Source organism: Bipolaris maydis (genome assembly GCF_028858645.1).
Source record: "Bipolaris maydis strain C4 unplaced genomic scaffold PSV08scaffold_15, whole genome shotgun sequence".
Lineage (NCBI taxonomy): Eukaryota > Fungi > Ascomycota > Dothideomycetes > Pleosporales > Pleosporaceae > Bipolaris > Bipolaris maydis.
In genome coordinates this window covers 1,208,879-1,231,016 of record NW_027093871.1, presented here as the reverse complement: position 1 = coordinate 1,231,016, position 22,138 = coordinate 1,208,879, and the positions used below count along the sequence as shown (strand labels likewise).

Sequence of the window (22,138 nt, the reverse complement as noted above, 5' to 3'; positions counted from 1 at the left end):
TGGGTTTGATATGGTGGTTTCTAACTTTGTGTTTAGTGGAGTAAGTACGGGATATTATGGGATATAGTATGGAACATTGGACACGTATGGGGATCTTAAAGATAATCAGGAAGTAATGCATGCATTCATCGACGTGTAATGTGAGATTGTGAGAATGAATGAAACGAGCTTTGCTTGGTTATGAACCCGGACGGGCGTCCATGTTGGTGTTGGTGTTTTCAACAACATTGGAATGAAAAAAAAGCAATTCGGATCAATGAAATTAATTTTGCTTTTCCTACTTATTTTGACTTGTCACGACATGTGAGGGTACAATTAAATTAATGAGTGAGAATCTTTTACGAGCCAAAGTGTCCTGTAGTTTTGTGAACATAGAAAAAAAAGAGAGTAATGAGTATGAGTGGAATCATATATTAGCTATGGAAGGTCATGTGTAACTACGGTCGCTTAGAAAGATCATAATATTGTAAAAACACGCCGGCTGGTAAACAAAGTCATGTGTATACTCGTATCCATAAAACCCATCCAATTCGTAAACACCTCACCATGATGCAACATCAGCATCCAGCGCGATGTTGTATTCATCATCGTCGTGTTCCTATCATACAAGAGTCGGAGTGCAACGCAGCGACTGTGGTTGAAGTTCAGACACTGGTGGTGTCTGATCGTGTGTTCCAAGAGGCGTCTGAGTACATTCTGCAGGTATCCTAGACCTGGCTCATGGCGGGACCACGGCGGGTGCTACGGAGGTTGGCGCCGCTGCCACGGCCATTCATGAGGCTGACGGCGAGGGTAGCGACAAAGGCAGCCCATCCGAACCAGAGGAAGGCTGTGGTGGCCTGGGCTTGACGGCAGTTTTGCTCAGTGTTTGGCGAGCTGTTGAGGACTTTGTTGGAATGCGTGTATGCCTGCGCAGTGTCAGATTGCGCTCTCGAGTGAAATGGGCACAAAGAACACTTACGGAGTTGGAGCAGCTGTGGGCACCAATGTACGAGGGAAGTGCGACGGCGGCGCAGAAGCCAAAGATGACGCTGAGGGCATCGAGAGCAATGTCGACAACGGGAATACTGAACCTTTCGATGAAGGACGCGGGCAGGAAGTAGAGGAGGGTGAGGAGCCACCAGACGCCGACGAAGAGCGAGTAGTTGATGATTGAGTGGGTTCCGGCCGTGGCACGCGCAATGTTGTTACCCATCAATGCGGTGACAATGATGGCGCAGATCAACTTGATGGTGTTGGTCAGGCTATTGTTTTTTGGGGGGTAGTGATCATGTGTGTACATACCTGCCAGACGCGGAGGCCCATGGCCAATGCCCTTGACACCATTTTTGCTGGTATATGTGTATGTGTATGGAAGGATTGGTAAAAAGGGTCGACGTGGGGGAGGTGCAGTATGCAGCTGGGATGCGGCGACGAGGCTGAGCGAGGACTGGGCTGGGAGAAGATGTTTTTGTAGCAGTGGACGGTGGTGGGCTGAGGAAATATGTATCGCAGTCAGCGGGAGGCAGCGGCCCTGCAGCGTCATCGCAGACCCCTACGTCACCCCAGGGTCCAACGCCTTTCCGGAAACATCGGTACTTACACAGTAGTCGCTCACTAACCCCGTCGATCACAGAACGATGCTGCGGCAGGGCTGCAAAAAAGGCGTCTGGGTGCGGATACGGCTGGATCGAGTGTGAAGCGGATTGCCAGAATGCCAGAGGGCGGGCCTGTGGCCTACATGTCTCTTTTATCAGGCGTTGGGCGGGTGTTGTCAGCGTTGCTGCGCAACAGAAGTGGTGAGGATGCAGGTATGGCCAGGGATGCTCGCCATGCGCCACCAGCCACTGCCTGACTGCACCGCCGCCCGGCCTGTTCCTCCGAGGGAGAGCTACTGCACTCTCCGACGTAAACTTCTTCGTCTATGACATGTGCTTTTGTCCAGACCCCTCCTGTGCTCATAGTCCATGTCCAGCGTTCCCCAGATCGACATGATCGTCATGGTTACGCACAGGTGCGCTGTCTCTGCACCTTGCTCATCAAACCATTTTTGCAGTGCCTACTGCCGACTTGACCTGTGTATTCGATAATAACAAAAATAATATAGACGCAAGCCTAGTCCACCACACTTTCGCCGACTGCCGGTATGTCCGTTGCGGACATGTCAGACCCGCGCGCATTGTTTCATGGCCCCGGCCTCTTGGCCGGCTCAGGCCTATCGCAGAGCCTGGCGCTTGTTGTCGTGACCTCCACCATTCGCACTGTGTAAACACACCCAATCATTCTCTCTCCCTACACCAAATCCTCAAACACCATGCACATTCCAACCCCAAACAAGAAAACCCAGTCTCGTATACCAAATCATGTACAACCCGTATCTGTATTGCAAAGACAAGAATCTTGGTCTAGGCGACTTTTAAAGGTTGCTTGTCCACACACCCGTCGCCGCTCCAGGGCGCGAGGGTGACGTGAACTGTTCATCTTCGACATGTCCGGACAAAGTGCGATAAAGCAGTCCTGTCCACACTCCCTTGTGCCACTGAACAGGCTTCAAGCGAGTGCAGTCCTGTCGGTGCATGTTTCCACTGTCCTTGGAAGTCCATATAACTTACTTGTTTGCCCATGACCTCCTTCATAGCTCAAAGGCGCTGTGGGCCCTTGTCTGACCTCCAAAGACGATGGATCTAATGTCGTATCGTTGCATTGACCCAGAATACAATGTCCTGTTGCCTTACCTTTTATTACTCAGCTCGGGGCTGGTATTGCTTCATACTCGATCCCGTCCAAGTCCAATTGTCGTCGAATCAAAAGGCAGTTCCATCATCTACCCGCCTTTGTCTATGTGACCCGTTGAAGAGTATTGTGACTCGACATTGTCTACATTGTGTGAATCTCTTTGTTGTCCACGTTTTGGTCTCCGACGTGACAGTGTGCTATCCCCAGATTTCTGCATCGTCCATCATCGGTTTCGAGGCAAATTTAAGGCGCGATCCAACGCCACCCTGGTGTCTGGAGGAAGCCTTGCTATCAGTCTATCATCTGCACATATCGAAAGCTCGGCGATGCGTAGGCAAACGCGTGCAAATGCTCTCCTACAGTCGTTGCTCCCGTCATTGAGCTTGCATACCGGTGAGTCGGGGAGCGACATCATCCCGCTCACATGGACGAGCTGCTATCCGCGTATAAAGAGCAGAATCTGACGGTTTACTCGATCGCGGAGGTGGCCAGGAGAGTTAAGATTGTTGATAGTTTAACCAGAGGCGGATCTAGGAAGCACTGCCATGCAGTTAGTTTATACAAGCCTGCTCCTACCGTGCAGTCGTGGATGATCGTAGGGCAATGGACAAAGGAGTTGATGCAGTTCAAGTCATGATAGCCGTGCACAGACAATCAAAGGCCCTGGAGCAGCTGAGCCAACTCGGCGCAGGAACAGTAGAGAATCCAGTAATTCCAATGCAGACCCCAGAGGAACTTGTGACTTGCCAAGACATTCAAAGGGCATCGGTCTTGCCTCTCAAACTCATAGAAACTGTTTACCCACATGCATCTCAATGCTCGCAACAGTACCCGCTTGGTGGCTTTGACGGCTTTGATAACTTCGATTATCTCCCGCTTTACCTGCCTAGCAACCGACCAAAGCGCTTGCCGCAACCAACGGAGAACCCTCCATCACCCACACTTCCAACCCCTACCTCTTCCAACTCTGCATTGTCAGCAAAAGGCAGAGGACATTACATCCCCGAGTTCGTGGCAATCACCAAGAGGTTTTGACACCCCTTACGACGATCCAGTCCTGGTCATGATACCTCGAGCCCCGACTGCAAACCCGCCCCGCCTCCAAGATTCCACCCACAACATAACCACCAAGATCTTTTCTAGAGTTCAATGTCCTTATTGCTCTTAAATGAAGCTGCTGATCCTTGCTCTTTCTCTTATCCCCTGGGATAAACCTTGCTGATCTCGATCGATTGCAATTTCCACGGGCAGCTAACAGACTTCTTAGAGCCACCCGTACTTGGAGCGTACAGCTACACGATTGAGCAATCTACACGTAACCAGACGTACCTTCAACAAAAAGGATAAGCCCAAGTACCCATCCGACGTCCTCTCCCGACACTGCTTACTATTTGGGCGGGGCGTCAACCAGCAATCATCGCCTTGCAGATAGCCATCAGTACGCGGAGAACACACAACCTGGTCTGGTACTGCCAAGGATACCTTCGTGGAAGATACCATCTCGAACACAAGAGACCACTTTGCTTAGGGATAGCGATACCGGAGATCCGGAAATCCTCGACAAGGGATACAAGAGTTGGCATGTGACACGTCTGCAACCCCCTCTGCAACAATGCCGTTGTTGAAAGTGCAAAAAGCCACCGTCTCTGTCGTAGTGGATCGACGGTTGTCGGGCCACCATGGCTCATCGACAGCCTTGAACATGGCCCAAAGCGGTTGCAGACAAGGTTTGTGTCAAGTCTCAGCCCGCGACAGACTAACGGTCAACGTGTCCAAAAAGAAAACGGCAGTACCGAGTGGTTCAAGGCTTGACAGGGATGGCAATTGGAAGCATTCTTTGCATCAGTCACATGCACTCCACGCGTGGCAAAAGGTACCGAACGCCCAGCGAACGCGTCTCGGGTAGTGTAGACACATCGAGGCCCATAGCCTTGGAAGCCGAAAAGGCTGGACTGATCCGGATCGGTTATAGGCCAGCAACAGGCATACATCGCCGTCTGACTGTCATCGGGGATGTTACAAATCGGGCCGGAAACCTGACCGGCGTATAGAGGAGGGCGCCCAAATATCAGAACCAAACCACTCGCTCCCGAGGAGTTTGCAGGCTCCTCACGAGACTTTCATTACGCGCGGTTACGTACTTGACGGCATCAGTCACAAGCTTTGGAACAAACTCCTGCGTCACAACCGACGATGATCGAGGCATGTCTTCTGACTCTGCCCAAAGAGAGGGGCTCTGGTGGGATCACAGCCATTTGAACGAGCGGGCACATCGATGACTGGGGGGTAGCTCATGGAGCTTGGCTGTTCTTGAAAACGCCAATGCCATGCAGCAAAATGCGGGGTTGGCAGCAGCCAATATGCAGCGCCGACAAAAGGCAACCTGTCCGGCAGGCGTCGTACTATTATTGCGTGTGCCCGGCAACAGCCAGCACCACGGGCATTGAAGCACCCTGACGGTTTTGCAGATGCTCGCCCAGGCGGCCAACTGTCGAGCAGCGTTGGCAGCATCGTTCGCGACTAGTTCCAGGAACGCTCGCCGTGCAGCCGTCGACTGTGATACGTACATCAAACACGAGGGCGAATGGGAGGGCGTCAAGGAGCTGCACAGAAGCGCCCACAGGATCATCACATCGAGCGGGGCATGCCGCGGATGCGTCAAGCAGCTAAAGAGCTTGGTTGTCCAGATTGTCGTCGAAGGCGTAGGGGCGCGTGACTCAGTTGGACTCTAGGGCTGAAAGCGACGGTAGTGCTACCCAAGGTCTCGCCATCGGCGATAGTCTCGTGGATGAGGCATGGCGCTTGCAGCGAAGCAGAATGGCGTGCGACAGGCATGGAGCCTCTGCGTTGAGAAATGGGATCAGGATGGATGTGTTCCGACGGGCCCGACCGAGTCCAGACGGATCAAATGAGGGGCTCGTCGACGTGACCCCTGGAGGCGCATAGTGGATCAGCAGCTCTAGGGCGACGATGGAGGAGGCTCGCTGGCTTGACGCGAGGTGATGCAGGCGTCTTGTCGGAGGGTTGATGCTGAACAAGAGGGGTTGACAGGACAGATGATTTGATCCATCATCGGGCCCTGTCCGGTGGGCGTCGCTACCCCCAACAGCACAGCAATTTGCACCCGTTCGCCTGAAGCACGCACGGCTAGCCCTAGTTGGCCTGGCCGTCTCCGCATTTTCCTGCGCAACGACCCTACAGAAGCCCCTGACCCTTGGCCGGGCGTGTGAGCTGCAGAAGCCTCAAAGGCGTTGCATGTCTGCCTGTCTCTACGCTTCCGCTGATTTCCCCGTAATGACGGTCTTGCCTCCACCTGTTGTCCATCGTGTCCAACTGGCAGCTGTCCTCGCATCCTCCTACTGACATCGCAGCAAGCTTGTCGCGCCTGTGCTGACCGTCTGTGGCCCCCCCTGATCTGACAAGGCGCGCGCGCGGAACGGCAGGGTGTGTGTCTTCTCCCCAACGTTTCGAACAATCGCCAAGACGAGACGCTGTTGCCATCGCTTCTGGCTTCTTGTCCAGAGCCGTCAGCCTTCTTCCATAACATAACCTCTTTCTCAGTCGTCCGGGATACGGGGCGACATGTGCCTGCTCTAGTAGTCGCACATATCTCCTACTCTACAGACTGCGGTCCTGGAAATTGCGGGATAGCCTGGGTTTAGCAGCGTGGCGCTTCCCCACCTAAGGACCCGAAGCCCTCTCGCCGATCCTAGGCACATGATCTCATGCAACAACTGATGCCATAGCGTATCGTGTTCGTGTTCGACATCTTCAACAAGAAAGACTAGGGATAGACTGGTTCAAGAATTTGGCGCTTGGTTTGCGTACGTTTTGAGGTATGTTGTTACCACTCACACCCCAGGCCCGACGGGCTATGGCAAGACGGTCTTGTTGGGAAGCTGACATCTGGTTATAGTTAACTTCCAGTTGTTTTATTAGAGTTATTGTGGGATAGAGCTTGCCCGGTATGTCTTCTTTGTGCTGTGGCAGCAGCCGCAACACCCGCTGTCCTGAGCATGCTGTGGCCATGTCTAATGGCCTGGCCTGGCCTGGCCAGACCCAGCAGCTGCTCTGCATGCGCGCCGCCGTCTTATATGCGTATGGAATCTCACATTGCTGATGTTTCCAAATAGGATATACCGCTCGTTCTTTTGATAGATCTGCTTTGGGCATCGAGCTCGGCACCGCGTAATTTTCCTAGACAATCCTGTTAACTAGGTAAGCAAACTCCATCTCGTTTTACTTCTCTAAGTCTTCCTCAACCATTCCGTCAGCCATTTCTTCTTTCTGGTCTCTGTGTGCGTTCTTTTTTTTTGTGGTGCGGTTGCGGTGTGGGGAGGGTGGAAGCAAGGCCTTGCGGTGTTGGCGGAGATGGGGCAGCGGATGAGAAGTCAACGAGAGCTCTATCAGCCGCTGCGCACATGTTCGCATGCACCACAGGTCCTTTTCTATCTCTAAAGAGATCTTGGAATGCTGGCCTGGCAGATGAGAAGGTGTTTGCATCAATGTCTTGATGACGCTCGAGGTGTCGTGGCCAAGTTTCCTTTGAGGATCGTCACCACTGACAGCAGCACACTCTTGTTGTTAGGAGGCGAATCAATCAGAGCAACGCAACCGTTTACTCATCTTTTTCTTGTTTCCTATCACTGTTTATGCTTTTGGCCGCCCTGAGCACTACTAAGACAACTATTGATAACAGTAATCTCTAAAGCCATTATTGCAAGAGGCTCCTACAGCGAGCATCTCCATCGGTCTTTCCCTACAAACGTCTCTAGGCGACGGTCGAGCCACCTGAGTACAATAAAATAGCGCTGGCCCACGGACCCCCTGCCTTTTCCTCCTCCTTCCTCACCTTCTATCCACTCTCCTACCCCACCTCTCTTACCATTGGCCCTACCTCTGCTCCCTTCAACCCATCCTCTTCTTGCTTCTGCGGTGTATCACACTTGCACTACCATCCCCTTCCTCCACGCTTCCGCGCCACTCAGCTCTTGTAGAGCAACGGCGAGGCAGCATCAAGCTACCCCGCTAGACTCCATTGCAACAGACATAGTTGTTGCCTACCACGCCAGGTAAGTCAGCATCACATCTATAATCTCTTCCTGTCTCGCGAGCTGCTTCTGTTGCTGCTGTTGCTAGCTGCCATGGTCATCGTCCCTTTCTGACGGCGGGTCACACTGACATACACTCATAGACTATCACGAAGCTTTGACAGCTTCTGCTTCAAGAGTTTGCACCTTTGCTAGTGTCAAGAACCCTACTGGCTGCTATACACGTGGCGTGGTCGTCCAACTTGTCCACCGTATACAACTAGAACTTACATTTTTGACATCCACGATCCAGGTATGTGCCGCATGCCATGTCTATCCATTCCCGGCCTTATCTATCTCACCTCTGCTGCTCTAGCATTGCTGCTTTGTCCTTTGAATACTGGTACTGACAGACAAGGCACTTGCCTTCACAGACAACTACTGTCTTCTAGACACACCCGCTACCCTAGACGGCACATTCTCTTACATATCCCGCCACAAGCCACAGAGCTTATACGGTTTACTTAGTGCAGTTTCTTTGAAAGAGATTGTGCAACTAGACAGCCACCTAGTCCCCATTCATTCACCCCTTAGATCTCAAGGTACGTCCATGCCAGCCGTACAAGCTTTTGGCAGTAGCTAATCTATCCAATACAAAGACAAATCAATATGAGTTCCAACACATACAAAGGCGGCTTGGCCGTTGGTGGTTCCGCCCTTGATAAGTCCAAGTTGCAGCTGCGCCGTCCAACGCCAGACAGTGATGTCTTGGCATCCAGTGATGATGATCGTGAGCACGTGGCTCCTGTCGTTCGTCAGGCTCCTGGCGCGTACCCTGCAGTACGACGCCCCTCTTCTGGTTGGCTCCAGGACATCCAGCCGAACCGCAAATACTCGTTGCCATCAGTGTCATTTGCAGGATCGCTACCGACGACGCCATCGCTCGAGTTGCCGCAGCAGACGCGCCCTAGCACTTCGGCATTCCCTTGGAATACGCCTAGCTTCACCTCGAGTTCAAACAGTCGCCTAAAGGAGGTTGCTCCCTCGCCTACCTCTGCGTACCCGCCTGGTGAGAAACCTCTTGCCTCTCCCACCACCACGCACGAGGCCGACGACGGCATTGGATTTCTCCTCAACCAGCAGGTCCCAAACCCATTCCGCAAGGCTGTCCGATCGCAATCCTATAGCATAGGCCAAGGCGATATCGAGCACCACCCTGTAAGCCGCTTCTCACGCCAACCCCCTAGTTCCAGCCTCCGTCACCGGCCTTCTAAGCCAAGTCTCCTTGGTGAGTCTGCGGTCGGTCTTTCGCAGCTGCGCGAAGACGACGTTGACGATATCGAGTCATCCAACGGTTCAGAGCACGGTGTGCGTTTGCCTGCCGGATACTGGGAGCGCGAGCAGAAGCAAGCTTTGCTGAAGCAAGCCGCCATGGAGAATGCACGCGCTCGTAACCGAGCCACCTCCACTGGTTCTCCAGTTCTTCAACTGCAGCAGCAGCGCCGTAAGACAACGGCTGGCTTACGCAACAGCGGTTACAATAACGCAGCCGAGTATGCTATCGAGGAGCTCGAAGACGTCGACCCGGCGTTGAATGTCCCTGCTCCTGGACTCACTCGTCGCTTCAGCGAGCATGTCTCAGTCCTCAAGCGAGATCACGAGGTTGAAATTGTTGATAGTCCGCAGAAGCCGCAGTGGGCGACCGGCAACATCTCCCCAGGTGAGGCTGACCCCCTTGGTCGTCGCCACTCGTTTGCACACTACGGAAGCTACAACTCAACGATGCCCCTTTCGACTTTGAGCAACACACAGGAGGAAGAGGAGGAGTACATGTCCCCCCGACAGACTTCTCCCAACGAAGACAACGAACCGTTTGATGCTGCAGCCTATTTCACTGGCTACGGCCCTGCGTCTCGTGCCATCAATTCCTCGGCTATCTCAGCAGCTCATCCGGATCCGATTGTGCCCAACACTGCAATGTCTGCTGGCAATCCGTACGCAGTGCCCAACATCCTTGGACGCTCCAACCGTCGCCTGTACGTCGTCACGTTCAAGTGTTCTCGTGCCGATATCTATTATGTATATGACAACACCGGTCTTGAGGTTCGCCGTGGTGATCTGGTCATCGTCGAGGGCGACCGTGGCTGCGATCTGGGCCAGGTCACTCACGCTGACGTAACTATGGAGGAAGCTAAGAAGCTGAAGGCCGAGGCGAACGACGAGCACTTCCGCTGGCTTGTCATGTTCTCCCAGTATTCTCTAGCCGGCACCCAGAACGATTCGGGAATGCTTGGTGCCCTCGCGCGTGCTAATGGATTTCCGAACCCCATGAGCCGCACTGGACTGGCAGGTCAGGGAGAGCCAGAGGTCATTAAGCCAAAGCTTATCAAGCGTCTGGCTCAACAGCACGAGATCATGGGTTTGCGTGAGAAGGAAGGTGGTGAGGCCAAGGCCAAACGCCTCGGAGCACAGAAGGCCGCTGACCACAAGTTGCCTATGGAGATCTTGGACGCTGAGTACCAAGCGTAAGTGCTAATGCGCTCATGTTGGCTTCACCTACTAACACACCTCAGTGATTATCACAAGCTCACCTACTTCTACTACGCTGAGTCGTATGTTAACTTCAACGAGCTCGTCACAGACTTGTTCAAGCAGTACAAGGTCCGCATCTGGATGTCGGCGGTCAACCCAGCATCTGTCGTCAACCCGGCAGGCATGTCTCAGATCCCGCCACCCTCTGCCATTGGCCCTGGAGCGATTATCACTTCCAACACGAATGCCCCGCTTTCTGTTGGCCCTGGATTCGGCTCTAACACCAATCGTCCTGCCCAGCAGTACGGTAAGTCTATCGCTTCTTCCGTCGACCTGTCAACTTGCTAATTGTGAGTAGGTCAAGCTCGTAATCATGCCTCATACGGTAACTACGAGGAGGGCTTCCACGCTTTCTCGCACCAGATCCCTGCCTATCCCGCACAGGCTCAGTACAACATGCAACCATGGGCTCATGGCCAGCAGATGACGCCTCACAGTCAGCAGATGGCACCTCATGGTCAGCAGATGGCGTCCCACATGTACCGAAACTACTATCCCAACGTGAGTGCGAGTGGCAGCCAGTTGACCTATGGAGCCGCTGGCTACTATCCGCCGACAACTTACCCTTCGTCTTACGGTGGAAACTACGTCCCGACCACAACTACGGCTGGATATGCTACCTCGCGCAACTATACATCAAATGCTGGCCAGTCGTTCGTTCCCCATGTACCTACAACGTATGGTGGCAGTGTCCCTTACACCTCGGGAAGCAGTCAGTCCAATACTGGTGGTTACTATGGCACATCTGGACCACAAGTCAACGGCACCTCTGGCGCCTATGCAGGTAGCGGTGCGCACACGACAACCACTGCGGCTCACCAGAACAACAACTACGACCCTGGTTTGATGAATGCCATGCAGCACATGTCTCTCGGCAACTAGGTCCGCTCGCAGATGTGGCAACCCCAAGGCCTCCCCAAGGTTCCAGCTAATTTACCAACTCTGATCTTGTAGCTGTCTCTACGATATGCTACATTTCTTCTCTTGATTGATCGAATGTGCGACAAGATCAGTTTCGACCACAGTTTGAGAGATTCTTCCAGACTATGCTTTCTTTCAGTACTATGCTTTAGGGATCATTTAGGCGCACACGGCTTCTTTACGATGGATATTACATCGGTTCATACTGTTTACTGCCCCAGAAATGATGGCAACGGCCGTACCAACTATCGGGAAACATGGCGATCATGTTTGCGATTTTTCTCTTCTTCTCTTCTTCTTTCTTCTGCGTACCATTCAACTTTCCTTCCAAAAATTCCCTTAATGTCCCTTCTTTCCCCCACTGATGGTCCTTTACAAGTTAAATCCTTTATGGAAAACTGGCTAGTCCCATATTACCCCATGCATGTTTTTGTCAACAAATGCCTATAGGGCGAAAATATAAAAGCTTTCTGCACCAATCGTATGCTCCCAATTTATTCTGTGATCAGTTGTGCTCTAATACCCAGAGCTGTCAAAATGCATGTCTTTCAACGGACAAACCGTACGTTGAAGCGTACAAAGCGTGCCGCCAGCAAGGGAATGTAACATGCAGATATTTCACCCAGTTCTAGCATTTCATGTGTCGAATAGCATTACGTACACTCTTGCAATATGACTAGTAGTAAATTGTGTTGAGTTGCACCTTCCCTTCAGCCTATTGTCTCAGCTACTCGCCCCACCTCGCTGCGACAGCTGTACACTGATTCACGACCTCAATTATGGCGTGTCAACAACATACTCAACCAATTACTAAGAACGCTAGGGAGGGCTGGCAGTCTACAGACCTCGGGAAAGATGATAGATTTGATAAGACTGGAAGCCAGTTGGTGTTTGAGCTAGCTTTCTCAACACACAGCAGCTAACAGTGATCAAAGACAGATGCTTGGCCTTGGTAGTCTTCTCGAAAAGCCGCAACATGACAAAAAGGGACTTGATCAGCTCCGTGCAACATTAGCGGTCGACCGGAACAAGTACAGGGAAGAAATTGTACGGCTGAGCAGACAGGTGTGAGAATCAACCACAAGAAGATGCAAAGAAGCTGAAGGACTAAACAGAAAGGCTGATGGTGTCTACAGTGAAATGGAGTAGAGACGCCATGACGACGAGCTGGCTTCCACTATACTCGAGGGTCTCAGAACCCCAAACCATCGCACACAGCACAATACGCCAACCTTTACGGGTACGAACATCGCAAGCAACGCCGTTTACACATGCATCACCGACGTCCTCAGTGCTTCTCAGAGTTTGGTCAGCGAATACAAGCGACTAGATGGCACGATCTCGAAGCTCCGAGAAGACCAAGCACATCCTATTGCAGATACATGGAAACGAGACATTGAAGAAACAGAAAATCACCTCAAATTTGGAGCAAGAGTGGCACTTCAGAATGTGAGGAAGGTTTCGGGAGCTAAGATAACAAGTGGTGATGCGAAAGGACTGACTGATGAAAATGGAGACGTGAACATGACCGTAGGTGGGGAGGTGCAGCTGGCTTGTGAGTTGCTGGAGAGTCTGAGGAATGTGGAAAGGGGAATCAAGCGCATGACCAAAGGGCTTCCGGTGAACCAAGGCCACTGAGTGCACTTGACACATGACGACAAGGTCACGCAAGAGACCACTGCTAAGTCTTGAGAATGCTCCTGCTGCAAACCTTGGCAAACCATCAAGAATAGTTTCACCAGGTATGTGCTATACTGTATGTAGCTTGTTGCGAAATCAGTGCGCTCCACAATAAATGTAGCTATGATTTTCTCACCATTCTGCCATTCTGCCCAATCAATAGTTCACCACCGCCAGACGCGATAGGACTAGCGGATACGCACTGACCACCCCACACATTACGCGAAATATCGGTATTCCATCTTTTACAGCACCTCCAGCACGACAGCGTCGACAATCTACTAACCAACAGTCAAGGTACGTCGAGACGCTATTGTTGATTTTTTTTTGCAGACTGTATACTGACATTGTGACAGATGGGTGCCCTCAAGTGTAAGCGCACACCGAACCTGGCAATTCTACGCCCGCAGCTAATCCATGGTAGATGTCGAAGAACTTCAGAAGAAGAAGCAGTCGGATATGATGCGCTTCTTGATGCGCGTCCGCGTACGTATAGACGATTGAGCTGGTTAATGAACTCTGCTAACATTCAACAGTGCTGGGAGGTATGAGCACAATTCCCCGAGACTGCCTGTCTCAAATTGGTGTACTCGTTGAACTTTGCTGAGAGTGCATCGATAGCTTCGCCAACTTAAGGTCATCCACCGCGCCAGCCGCCCCTCGCGCCCCGACAAGGCCCGCCGCCTCGGATACAAGGCCAAGCAGGGCTACGTTATCTACCGCATCCGCGTCCGCCGTGGAGGTCGCAAGAGGCCCGCTCCCAAGTACGTACAATTGGCAGCGATGTGTTGGGCAAAAGTGCATAGCTAACATTTACTTCCAGGGGTGCCACCTACGGTATGCTTCGAGTGTCAGAATTTTCAAGTAGAGCAACAGACTAATAAGCCAACAGGCAAGCCCACCAACCAGGGTATCAACCAGCTCAAGTACCAGCGCTCTCTCAAGTCGACTGCTGAGGAGCGTGTCGGCCGCCGCTGCGCTAACCTCCGCGTCCTCAACTCCTACTGGATCAACCAGGACTCGACCTACAAGTACTACGAGGTCATCTGCGTCGACCCCCAGCACAAGGCCATCCGCCGCGACCCTCGCATCAACTGGATCGTCAAGCCCGTCCACAAGCACCGCGAGAGCCGTGGACTCACTGCCACTGGCAAGAAGAGCCGTGGTCTTGGCCGTGGACACAAGTTCAACCACACCACTGCCGGCAGGAGGAAGACCTGGAAGAGGAACAACACCCTCTCTCTCTGGCGCTACCGCTAAATGCGCTAAGCGAGTGGTGTGCTTGGTGGGACGTCTGGTCGATTGTTTCAAGCGTATGGGCTGGCGTGAATGGAATAGGGTGTCCTGGGCTATGTAGCTTCCGAACAGCATCAAGGCTGGCAGGACTTTCAAAAATCAAATACCATGGATTCATGAAGTTTACGACGGACAAACGTAGAGCCAGATACCTTGCTTGTGAAGTCACGTGCGTGTTGTAGTCACCGTGAAGGGGGAATGATTGCGTCTGACGAAATTTGCTTGACAGATGCAGGTGGTTCTTGGCTGGGCAAGGTCAGAGTGACATGCATGGCTTCTTCTTGGATAGCTGACGGGCCGGTGAGCTAGCTGCAGCAACGACGTCAGACGTGTTGCGATGAGAGCAAAAACGGGGAATGCAGCGTGTGTGTTTGTTGCGATTCTGCATCTGTGGTTTGGATACATGTGTAGCTGATGCAGTTGTTTTTGGGGGGCCCTTTCGGGATTGCACCAGGGATGCCTGTAGGCTGAAGCAAGCGTTGCCGTGGGCCCCTCGCAGCCAAAACATCTCAGCCCAACCCGCAACGCCTGCAGTACCTCGACGCCAACGCAACAAGCGGCCCAGGCTCCAATCGACGCAGGTAATACTCGCGTCTGCTCTGCACCACTGACGATACGTACGGCTGACGAGGTGATTGTGCTAAGAATTCCTGCTGCCGCAAAGCTTCACCTGGCTATACACAATGTTCCGACGTTCACGCGCCCGGCCAACCAACATCATCTGAGCAGCACTGCCCGGCACCCATACAAGGCTGTGAAGCGCAAAGTCTCTGCAGGCTGCCCAGTAACCGCACCGGCACACCCACGCCTACCCAGCGCCCTCAACTCCTCTCTTCCTCTTTCACAAGACAACCGTCGCCGCAGCAGCCATGGTCAAAGCCGATCCCACGCGAAACTACTATGCTGACCTGAAGGTCTCTGCCACAGCCACTGAAAACGAGATACGCAAGGCTTTTCGAACGCTTGCGCTGCAGTACCACCCGGATCGCAATCCTGGGCGCGAGGCCGAATTCGTTGTTCGGTTTCAGGAAATCCAGGCTGCACACGAGATACTATGTGATCCCACCCAACGAGCAAAGTATGACGCAGAGAGGAGGAAATACCGGAATGCATCTGCCTCCGCAAACACGCCCAACACGCCGAGAACAAGACCGCCTCCCGCCCAGCGCAACACATACACGACGACTACCCCAAATGGGTCCTACTATCGTGCTCCTCCTCCAAGACCGCAGGCACAGCGTCCCCCGCCACCCCAACACCAAAACTCGTATACCACGGGCGCAGACAGGTTTACAAACAAGAACTTCCGCCCGCCTCCAACTGCGCAAAAACCAGACCCAAGGCCCAGAGATGCAGAAGCCCGGGCGAATGTCTTTACAGCATGGCAGAAGATGAAGCAACCGCGGGGCGAGGACGCTCGACAACAAAGCAACAATGCCCACAGCAGCGCATACTCCAATCCTCCAAATAACCCCAACGGCACTCCCTTTGGCCGAAGTCAAAGCACAAGAGCGCCTTCTTCCAAGCAGGGATTTGACCCTTCGGTGCCTGGTGTCGATGAGGGACAGGCGCGATCGTCGTATAGGAACTATGCTCGCCCAGCACCAACACCGCCCCACTCTACCACACCTCCCAAAGAAAGCCAGGCCGACAACGTCCCGTACTCGGAGGCTAACCGCGTTCGCACCCCGTACTACTCTCACGCTGGGGGAGAGCGAACATCCGTGTTTGAGGGTCTAGGTAGATCGGCTAGTGTGCGCAATTCACCGACCTACACCCACAGGGCCAGCTCGTCACAAGACGCAGGCGCATACTCAGATTCGGGTCGCAAGGCACAAGCAAAGGCTGCAAATGGAACTGCAAATAAATCTTTTGCACACGGCTATCCCGACTCGAGCGACTCAGACTCTGAACCGGAGGTTTTCACAAAGAGCAATAAGCACCACGATGCTCCACCCGTGCCGCAACATTCGAGACCCCCTCCGCCAACTTGGGCTCAGAGTGGCTTCATGACGCCTGATCCAAAACGACAGAGTAACGGGACTACGAACCATATGCCAAACACCTTTAAGAGTAGGAGTGAGGAGAGCATCAATATGAAATTCTCGCCTTCGGACTGGCATGGCAAGTTCGAAGGCAGTAACAGTTACTTTGCTCCTGACATACCAAAAGGTGCTAGCGGAAAAGGCCGAACCTCTCCCACACGCGGCAGAGCTTCACAACGCAACGCGACAGATCGAAATCCATTTGCTGCTCAGCCCAACCCATTCACACCTACTCACCCGATACCTCCTCCACCTCCTGGGCCACCCCCTGGTCTCAACTTCGCTCAGCCTCCAGTAGCTCCTCACGCTGCAAAATTCAGTCCCCAGGACTGGCAAGAAACATTTAAAGATCCGCATTGGGTGTACAACGATGCCAAGGAAACCTCACCGCGTCGTCCTTCAGAAGCTACAAAGCGGCCAAAAGCGCCGCGAAAGGCGTCTGTGCAGCAAAACGGAGCCTCCAAGGCACAAGGCCAGTCAGATGCATCGCGGCCCAAGTACCAAGCTTTTGCTGAAGAGCCAACAAATGGTGATGCGGATGCAATGGATATTGACTCTGGGCCACCATCGTCAGACAAAAAGGGCGCAACAACGGGGCCTACAATGCCAAAGCTGAACACAACTCTGCCAAACACCACACCAAACGGCTCTAGCACTGCACCACCTTCTACTACCACAGCCAAGCCGCCTGCCGAGGGGCTGAATGGTCTCGGTCCAGATTTCATCAAACCGCTCGTCGAGCCCCAGAAGAATGGACTTGGCGGAATGGCATCTGTTGGAGACGCACTACCCTTTTCTTCTGAGGCATCCAACTCGCATCCCATAAAGGCGAATGCAGCAAAGAGTCTCAAGTACCCTGAAATACCCCTGGCACCTCCTGTCCCAGCCAAGTTGGATTTGGCCTCGATCGATAACTACTTTGAACGCATGGGCTCTTATGTCAAATCGTACCGAAACTACTGTAAAGTTCTCACTGGGCACTTTGCTGCACGGAGTGTGGAGATGGAGGATCTAGACGATCACTTCATTCGCAATCGTGGGGAGACGACCAAGAAGGTTGGCTTTGTGAGCTACTTGGCCAAGATGGAAGAAGACGAAAGCGTCATGGAGACATGGAAGGTGGCACAGGAACGGCACATTGTTGCGCTGCAACAGTGCGCAGATGTGCGCACAAAGGCTTTGAAGTTGTACCAGACCCTTCAGGCCTAAGATCAGCGCGCCGTCGCTTGTTTTGGGTTTGCAGGTGTGCTGACGTGTGTCTAGATATGGAAGGAACACGCGCCAGGACAGCGTTCGAGGTGTAGCGGAAAGGTTGGAAACGCTTGTTGTTGATGAGACCCATATTACTGCGCGAACGGACGGGCAGCGTTGGGTGTCTGGTTGGATGTTGGGAATGAGGATGCGCAGTCCTACCAAACTTGACAGAGGCATGGAGGGTTTGAATAGCAAGAGCGCCTCAAAACATCAGCCGCTTTTGTCGAGGAAGAAGAAGTACTATGGTCTTGGGTAGCGATGGCGTTTTTTCTTGTCTCGAGGTTCGGCATTATGAATACCCCCCCCCCCCCCCGGTTGAAGCTGGGAATGATTGGAATGATGGTTGAAATGGCACGCATGAGCAATGTCTAATTAGTATACATATCTAAAATCTAGAATTAACGATACGTCTATGGCTACTATTGATCAAGGGCTGCTTACAAGTGTAACGCGGTGGCAGTTGAGTGGTGGGAGGAGACGTTCGTTTCTGAGCTAGCGCAGCCAAGATAGGAACATTGCATTTACTAGTACCTCAAACCGTTGCGCGTCTAAAACATGCACCACTCTTGTTCACTGCCACACCCTTGTGTTGTAGCTGCGAAACCTCAGGTAGCCGGAGTTTGACAACTGGCTTGGGGTGCAGAACGCTGGGAAAGGGAAGAGTTATACGCTTGTGATGGGTGGGGAGGGAATCATGGTTCCACTATTTTCCCCTTTCTTAGCAGAGGACAAGTTATGTTTCAGCTGACACGGTTTGCTGATCCCCATGGCGGATGTCCACAAGGGTCAATGAGCTACCGAAGCAATCTTGCCTCAGATGACGAATGGAGATGGTATCTGGTAGCTTTCACCGAGGGACCTACTATGTAAGTACAGCCAAGCGGGGGATACTCCAGCACGGTACATCTTGCGACCTTACTCACAGCCTCGACTTATTACGACCTTCCCTTTGGATTGCCTTGTCATCCACCCAAAAAAAAAGTTCCCGAAAGAGAGAGAGTAGAGACAGGTGATGCCATTGCCAATGCACCGGTCGGTGGGGACGTCCGCGCGTTCATCGGCGGCCCGTGACGTAAGCTGGCTACGACGAAAAAGTCGAGAAGTGAAATTGTGGAGAGTTGCAGGGAAGGGTGCACAGTGAGATAAACCCCGTTATGGCAGTAGTTGGTCAGTACCTTGTATTGCAATACATATGTCGTGGTTACTCGACCAGGAGAGTCGGAACGCAAATAATCTTTTGCTCTTTCTTTCCTCTTGTGTTGTTGCGACTTGCCAGGGCCGGGGACCCTTAGTCTCTACTAGGAGACTTTCTTGGCAGGCCAGTATGGGGGGCGATTTACTTACCTCAAAAGTCACCTCACCCACGCCATCGCCAAGGGAGGTAGGCGGGGCGGCGATACAATGGGTGTGTACGAAGAGGGGAAGGATGGTGGTTATGATGGCTGTGTTATTCTCGGTTTTTCTAGGGCTGGCAGGCATGAAACACCGTGAGGTATGCCGCAACCCTCACCCAACGTCCATGGAAGCAGACGGTACACTAATACCATTGTAGGAACTGTCATCGAGATACAGAGGCATACCTTCATATCATCACTGGAAAGCATACCTTCCTCCCCTGCCTGAATCCATAAGCTCGTCATTCAAGACACCCTCGAACTTGACGTTACAGATTGAAAACGGCCAAATCGACCATGTACCGGCAAAACTTAAAAAGACAACGCCCAACTTCCACCTCATCATGCCGTTTGAGTACGAGTCAAGTAACTTTTGCAAATCGACACTGTCTGCCATGCTGCTCAACTATCCTCCACCGACTGTGGTACAGTTAAATTCCGGCCATGGGACGAGTGAAAAGCGACATGAGGCGATTCTCAACGACACGCTGCATTACCTGAGCAATACGAAGTTGGTCAAGGATAAGGACCTGGTGCTCATCGTTGATGCACAGCAGACATGGTTCCAGCTTCCAAGCGATGTGATGATTGAGCAGTACAAGCAATTGCTTGAAGATGGCAATTTACGGCTATTGAAAAGATATGGAACTGACGAGAATGGGTTTCAGAAGTTCAATCAGACGATTGTATTTGGAGCAGAGAAGATGTGCGAGGGCGACGACAAGGCATGCAAATATGTACCACTATCGCCATCTCCCGACAACTTGTACACCACCGAGACTGGTCGGCTGATATCGGATACGCCCGCCAAGTTTATAAACGCCAGGATGGCCATGGGTCCGGCGAGAGATTTTAGAGAGTTGTACCAGGCTGCGCAGAAGAAGTTTCTGGATCGTAAGAGTCAGTCGCCGACCACTCAGTCCGTGTTTGCTACGCTATTTGCAGAACAACAATTGAGTCGCGATGCCGTCGAGGTAGAAACCAGATCTCCTGGCGCAAAGCTCAGAAACTTGTTCAATGGCGGATGGAGAAAATCTGCAGCCAGACGCAGAATAAACCAAGCCAAACTCGAACTCGAACTCTCCAACTTCACCAGACGAGAATTTTCTATCGGCCTCGACTACACCCACACCCTCTTCCAACCCCTCCTCTACACCACCCCAGACGAACTCATCCCCATGGTCCACAACACCAACAACAACATAACCAGCTACACCCACTTCAACCGCGACCCATCCTACCTCTCCCCTCCAGCCTCGCTCAACCACACAACCACACCCTTCTGGCGCCCCGACCTAGCAAAACCCAGCCCCTCCCCGCACAACCGCTCCACACACATCAAAAACCTCGACTACGACGCAAACCTCGACACGTTACCCGACCGCAACGTCGCCTGGACCGACGTACCCCTCGTGCAAAACACCTACACGGGCGCCATGCCCGTCACCCTCGACGCACAGCTACCTCGCGGGCCCAACCTCGCCCCATCCAAGATAACATGGGATTCGCTTTGGTACACAGAGTATCGTCGCGCGTTACTCCGCGTTTACTTTCGCGCGCCGCAGTCGGCGGTGGGGTACCACGAGTCTGCCGTTGGGGGGGATCGCATGTGGGATGCGCGCGGGGGACGGGGCGGCGTGTGGACGGCGGTGGGGCAGAGCTGGTTGCCGTGGGGGGAGGCAGATGGGGTGTGTGGTTCGGTGGAGGATTTGAAGGGCGTGTTTGGGGATGGGAAGGGGGTGTGGTTGCATGAAGGGGAGAAGGATGCGGAGACGAAGAGGGTGCAGGTTATGGCGAAAGTGAGGTTGGGCGGGTCGGTACATGGTAAACGGTCGGTTGGATGATTGGGAAGTTTTTATTATTATTATTTTTTTGATGGCGGAAAGCATTCCAAGGCGTTTTAGGGATGGATGGATATATATATATATATATATACATATATATCCCGGTAATATGGAATAGAAATTCCATGTAAAGTAACTACAAAGAAAATTTTTCAATTGGAACCAAAAAAAAAAGAGTTCAAGATAATTTCTAGCTAACTCTCAACCTTTGGCTGGCTCTCGGCCAACTTAATCTTGCCCGCCTCGTCATAGACAATCTCGCGAATCTTGACGCACCGCAGGTGATTGACGCCTTTGCTCAGACTCGAGTCGTGGTAGAACAAGTACCACTTGCCCTTGAACTCTGCAATACTATGGTGCGTCGTCCAGCCGATTACGGGCTCGAGGATCCTTCCGCCGTAGGTAAAGGGGCCGAGTGGGGAATCTCCAATGGCATAGCAAAGGTAATGGGTATCTCCAGTCGAGTAGGAAAAGTAGTACTTTCCGTTGTACTTGTGCAACCAGGCGGCCTCGAAGAAGCGCCTGTCGTGATCCTGGGCTTGAAGCTGGTTGCCCTGCTCATCCAGAATGACAACATCCGTCACGTCGGTGGCGAAACTCTTCATGTCGTCCGTCAGCTTGCCTACTTTGGCGCAGAGAGCAGGACCAGACTGGGCCTCCATGGTCTCGTAGGCGCTGCGCTCAAACTTGCCCGTCTGCCAGCACTGCAGCTGGCCGCCCCAGATGCCGCCAAAGTACAGGTAGGCGGCGCCGTCGTCGTCGACAAAGACGGCGGGATCGATGCTGAAGCTTCCCTTGATCGGCTCGGGCTCGGGCTTAAAGGGGCCCTCGGGCGTGTCGCCCTCGGCGACGCCCACGCGGAAAACGCCCTCCTTGTCGCGGGCCGGGAAGAAGAGATAGTACTTTCCGTTCTTGGTGGCCGCGTCGGGCGCCCACAGTTGCTTGCTGACCCAGGGAATGTCTTCCTGGCGGAGGGCGACGCCGTGGTCGGTGACGGGCCCGCCGACAGAGTCCATGCTGAGGACGTGGTAGTCGTTCATGTCGTATTGGTCGCCATTGTCGTTGTTGGGGATGTTGGACTCGCGGTCGTGCGAGGGGTAGATGTAGAGTTTGTTGTTGAAGACGTGGGCAGAGGGGTCTGCGGTGAAGATGTGGGTTACGATGGGGTCTTTGTCCGCCATGCTTGGTGTTGTTCCTCTTTTGCTCTTTTTTCTTCTTCTCTCTTATACTTTACGATAAATAGCGTCTTTGTATTTGCTTTGATAGGTAGATGTTGGACGGATCTCGAGGAGAAAAAAAAGAAAATAAATGGTTTGAATGGATTGTATCTCACAGACAAGCCCTGTTCTTATGAATGGAGGGGTATT

General features: G+C 52.8%; 7 protein-coding genes across 7 annotated transcripts; 5 read left to right on the top strand and 2 right to left on the bottom strand.

The window, feature by feature from the left end:
- Positions 1-395: 395 nt before the first annotated feature.
- Positions 396-1,406, bottom strand: PSV08DRAFT_17306 (marvel domain-containing protein). Its single transcript, XM_014225740.2, has 3 exons — positions 1,285-1,406; positions 962-1,225; positions 396-908 (listed from the first exon to the last, which is right to left on the bottom strand). Exons 1-3 carry the CDS (start codon positions 1,324-1,326, stop codon positions 708-710), a joined length of 507 nt encoding a protein of 168 aa, XP_014081215.1. The 5' UTR covers positions 1,327-1,406; the 3' UTR covers positions 396-707.
- Positions 1,407-3,410: 2,004 nt separating this feature from the next.
- Positions 3,411-3,866, top strand: PSV08DRAFT_334053 (uncharacterized protein; the record flags this gene model as incomplete). Its single annotated transcript, XM_014225739.1, has 1 exon — positions 3,411-3,866. A coding segment is annotated over exon 1 (338 nt), but the record flags the coding sequence as incomplete, so codon positions are not given.
- Positions 3,867-8,414: 4,548 nt separating this feature from the next.
- On the top strand, positions 8,415-11,697 carry PSV08DRAFT_381524 (uncharacterized protein; the record flags this gene model as incomplete). The annotated part of the gene is made up of 3 exons (XM_014225737.2): positions 8,415-10,270; positions 10,319-10,584; positions 10,633-11,697. The coding sequence occupies 3 exons, from the start codon at positions 8,415-8,417 to the stop codon at positions 11,217-11,219; spliced, it is 2,709 nt and encodes a 902-aa protein (XP_014081212.1). The 3' UTR covers positions 11,220-11,697.
- A 340-nt stretch (positions 11,698-12,037) lies between these two features.
- PSV08DRAFT_365904 (ribosomal L15-domain-containing protein) lies at positions 12,038-14,380 on the top strand (the record flags this gene model as incomplete). Its single annotated transcript, XM_066093103.1, has 9 exons — positions 12,038-12,141; positions 12,194-12,323; positions 12,408-12,878; positions 13,295-13,310; positions 13,363-13,424; positions 13,475-13,483; positions 13,560-13,702; positions 13,762-13,775; positions 13,831-14,380. 9 exons carry the CDS (start codon positions 12,038-12,040, stop codon positions 14,196-14,198), a joined length of 1,317 nt encoding a protein of 438 aa, XP_065948157.1. The 3' UTR covers positions 14,199-14,380.
- A 723-nt stretch (positions 14,381-15,103) lies between these two features.
- PSV08DRAFT_230897 (uncharacterized protein) lies at positions 15,104-17,540 on the top strand (the record flags this gene model as incomplete). Its single annotated transcript, XM_014225734.2, has 1 exon — positions 15,104-17,540. The coding sequence occupies one exon, from the start codon at positions 15,104-15,106 to the stop codon at positions 17,486-17,488; it is 2,385 nt and encodes a 794-aa protein (XP_014081209.1). The 3' UTR covers positions 17,489-17,540.
- Positions 17,541-18,857: 1,317 nt separating this feature from the next.
- On the top strand, positions 18,858-20,771 carry PSV08DRAFT_230893 (uncharacterized protein; the record flags this gene model as incomplete). Its single annotated transcript, XM_014225733.1, has 2 exons — positions 18,858-19,025; positions 19,086-20,771. The coding sequence occupies 2 exons, from the start codon at positions 18,858-18,860 to the stop codon at positions 20,769-20,771; spliced, it is 1,854 nt and encodes a 617-aa protein (XP_014081208.1).
- Positions 20,770-22,104, bottom strand: PSV08DRAFT_230891 (glycoside hydrolase). The gene has a single exon (XM_014225732.1). The coding sequence runs from the start codon at positions 21,950-21,952 to the stop codon at positions 20,966-20,968; it is 987 nt and encodes a 328-aa protein (XP_014081207.1). The 5' UTR covers positions 21,953-22,104; the 3' UTR covers positions 20,770-20,965.
- Between the last annotated feature and the right edge of the window lie 34 nt (positions 22,105-22,138).